General features: G+C 47.1%; 1 protein-coding gene across 1 annotated transcript in view; it reads left to right on the forward strand.

Moving 5' to 3' along the window:
• The window catches only part of ARX (aristaless related homeobox), a 13,968-nt gene that overhangs the window by 5,815 nt on the left and 5,526 nt on the right, over nt 1-2,627 (forward strand). The window contains exon 4 of the mRNA XM_021719367.1: nt 2,551-2,627. This exon is cut by the window's right edge and continues 228 nt beyond it. Within this exon, the coding sequence (XP_021575042.1) occupies nt 2,551-2,627 (77 nt within the window). The remainder of the gene's footprint in view (nt 1-2,550) is intronic.

The raw sequence follows: 2,627 nt of genomic DNA on the forward strand, positions 1-2,627 counted from the left end.
CCCCCCCCCAGCCCCAAAGCCCCTATAGGAAACAATCCACCGACCTACTTCTCCTGATTGAAATAATGGGATGGAGCATGGATTTGGTTGTTAGACAAATCCGCTCAGCTCCAAGCAGGTATTTGGCTGCGATTAAGTCTCCAATCGGGCTTCATAAAAGCCCACTTAGTGCTAGAACAAACAGGGCCATTTGAAGGCAAAATGCTGTTTGATTTCCCCTCCGCCCAGCACAAGGAGCTGGCTAATGCTATTTGATTTCCCATTTTTTATAGCAATGAGCCCACATTGATCTAATAGGGAGTGAGTGCAATGCTATTAAAGGTGTTTGCAGCCCCATACCAGAGTGCATTTCCGAACCCAGGCCTCATAACCAAAGAGACGATCAACACTGGGCAGCCCCGATGGCCAACAGAAAACAGATGTCCCTGGGTTAGGAGCTGAGTGAATCACTTTACAGTCAAAATCAAGCGCTGATAAAGCACAATAAATTCCATATGGCTCATTTAATACACAACAGCTTCTTGCATTAGAGGGCTAATGATGAGGCCTGTCCCCTCCTTTCTGTTGACACATTTCTCCATTGTCAAACAGAGATGTGACAGCAACTCTGTATTTTCAGCTCAGGGGAACGAGTCGTGGGAAAGTTAAATAACTTTTAAAAAGAAAGAAAGCGTCCCCTCCCCTTCTCCTCTCCCCCTATTCACTGGAGAAGATGTAATTAAGTGAATATGAATTATTAGAGTCCTTTCGTTTACCTTTGGGGGGCCTCAGAGGTATTAATTCAATAATGAGGGATTGCAGGGGGACATCTTGATAATTGCAGTGGAGCTGGAGAGAAGATCCTCTGTAAAAAGGTTTCCACATTCTCTTAGGGCAGTCTGTGTCCGCCGCCCCCAGGCCCCCTTCTTTACTTCTTTCACTGCGATCAAGGAGTGGCGGATATTCTTGTCTAGACAGATTTGGATACACAAAAGCTGCCCACCCAGCCTGGTCCCATCTACAGTCTTAATTTTTCAAGCCTCTGGATTACCACACTGGAGTGGTTCTGAAATTCACAAATAGGTGATTTGTAGGCTGTGGAGTGTTGTGAACTGGCCCCCTTTCCGCAGATTTTTAAGTCATTAACCAATTTAAATTCTTGGTTTTTCTTGCCCTGGGGGGGCTGTCTAGAAGTCAAACTAAGCTTAGATGCTGGTGCTAATAACAATACCCCCCCCACCGTTTATGTATATATTTGAAAGTTATGGATGTCTTTCACATTTTTAAGCACATTCCTCTGGGATAATTTACATTACATTTTAATGTAATTCTGTATAGCCCTGGAGTTCATTCTTAATTTTTAGACTTGTGTGCAGTCATAAACTCAGCCCTAAAAATATTAATGCCTTCAAGGGAGAAGGAGCATATCTTCTCAGATGTGGGTGTGATGAGCAGGTCACATAAAAATAATTTCATGCTCCTGGGGGTTATTTTTAGATGATGGTAGCTGCCATATTTCAGGTAAAGGTCTCTATTAAAACTGCTTTCTATTAACAATCAGGAAATACCTCTGGCTGAAAACCTCCCCCAAGCCTAGAACTCTGTTATTTAAATAACCCATTGAAACCACATCCCCAAAGGAAATACAAGACCCGTTAGCTCTGAAGATGTGTAAAGTCTACTCCTATTCTGCAGTCTGATTTCTATGTGCCCAGGTATTGCTACATACTTGTCTACACGGTCAGGGCCTTCCTGCACAGAACTGGGCCCTGCAGAGAGCCCCTGCAGAGAGCAGGCTGTATACTCCCATTTCAGTTCATGGAGAATGAGCCTTCTCAAATGTGTGCCTGTTTGCTCATTTCTGCATTTCTTTCCTACCTCCAATCCTTCCTGAACCCCAGAAGCCAGCACAGTGCTCTTAGAGGTTCAATAAATATTTCTAGATCGAATAAATAAACCGCCTCTCCGCTTCCCTTTTCAATATAGAGCAGGGATTTGCCAGCTCTTGGGTCAACCTGAATTAGACCAAAATAGCTGATAATGAAGCAACACAAGCATCTCTCTTGGTGGCTGCTCCTTCCTGAGCATTTCCACTGAATACATGCTTTTACTCACCTTATTTTACTCATCCCTCATAACAGTCTTATGAGAAAACTGGTATTATCCCCATTTCACAGATTAGAAAACTGAGACTCAGAGAGGTTCAAGTGACCTGCCTAAAGATACACAGCAAGTGGCAGTGCGGACACTTAAGCCTTGGTTTCCCCATCTCTAAACACTCAGGACCACTTTGCTTAAACTTGGAAAACTGGACTAGTTGGAATACCCACTGGCAAGGGTTTGCTTGACCTGCGTGTCCTGCGGGCTTTACGTTTGGGCTCCCAGTCATTGCTCGTTTGGCCCCAGATGTGTCCGAGAACCAACGGAGGCCAGAGGGGCCAGGTGGGCGCGGGGCCGCCTTGGGATGTAGGCAGGCCCCGGCGCCGAGGGAAGGGGCGGCCAGGCGCCCGGAGCTCCGGCCCCGGCCCCGGCCGGGCCGAGCCGCGCCGACTCTGGTCTCTCTCCTTGTAGGTCTGGTTCCAGAACCGTCGGGCCAAGTGGCGCAAGCGGGAGAAGGCGGGCGCGCAGACCCACCCCCCGGGGCTGGG

This window comes from Carlito syrichta, unplaced genomic scaffold (assembly GCF_000164805.1).
Source record: "Carlito syrichta isolate Samal-C Ts95f unplaced genomic scaffold, Tarsius_syrichta-2.0.1 Scaffold115557, whole genome shotgun sequence".
NCBI lineage: Eukaryota > Metazoa > Chordata > Mammalia > Primates > Tarsiidae > Carlito > Carlito syrichta.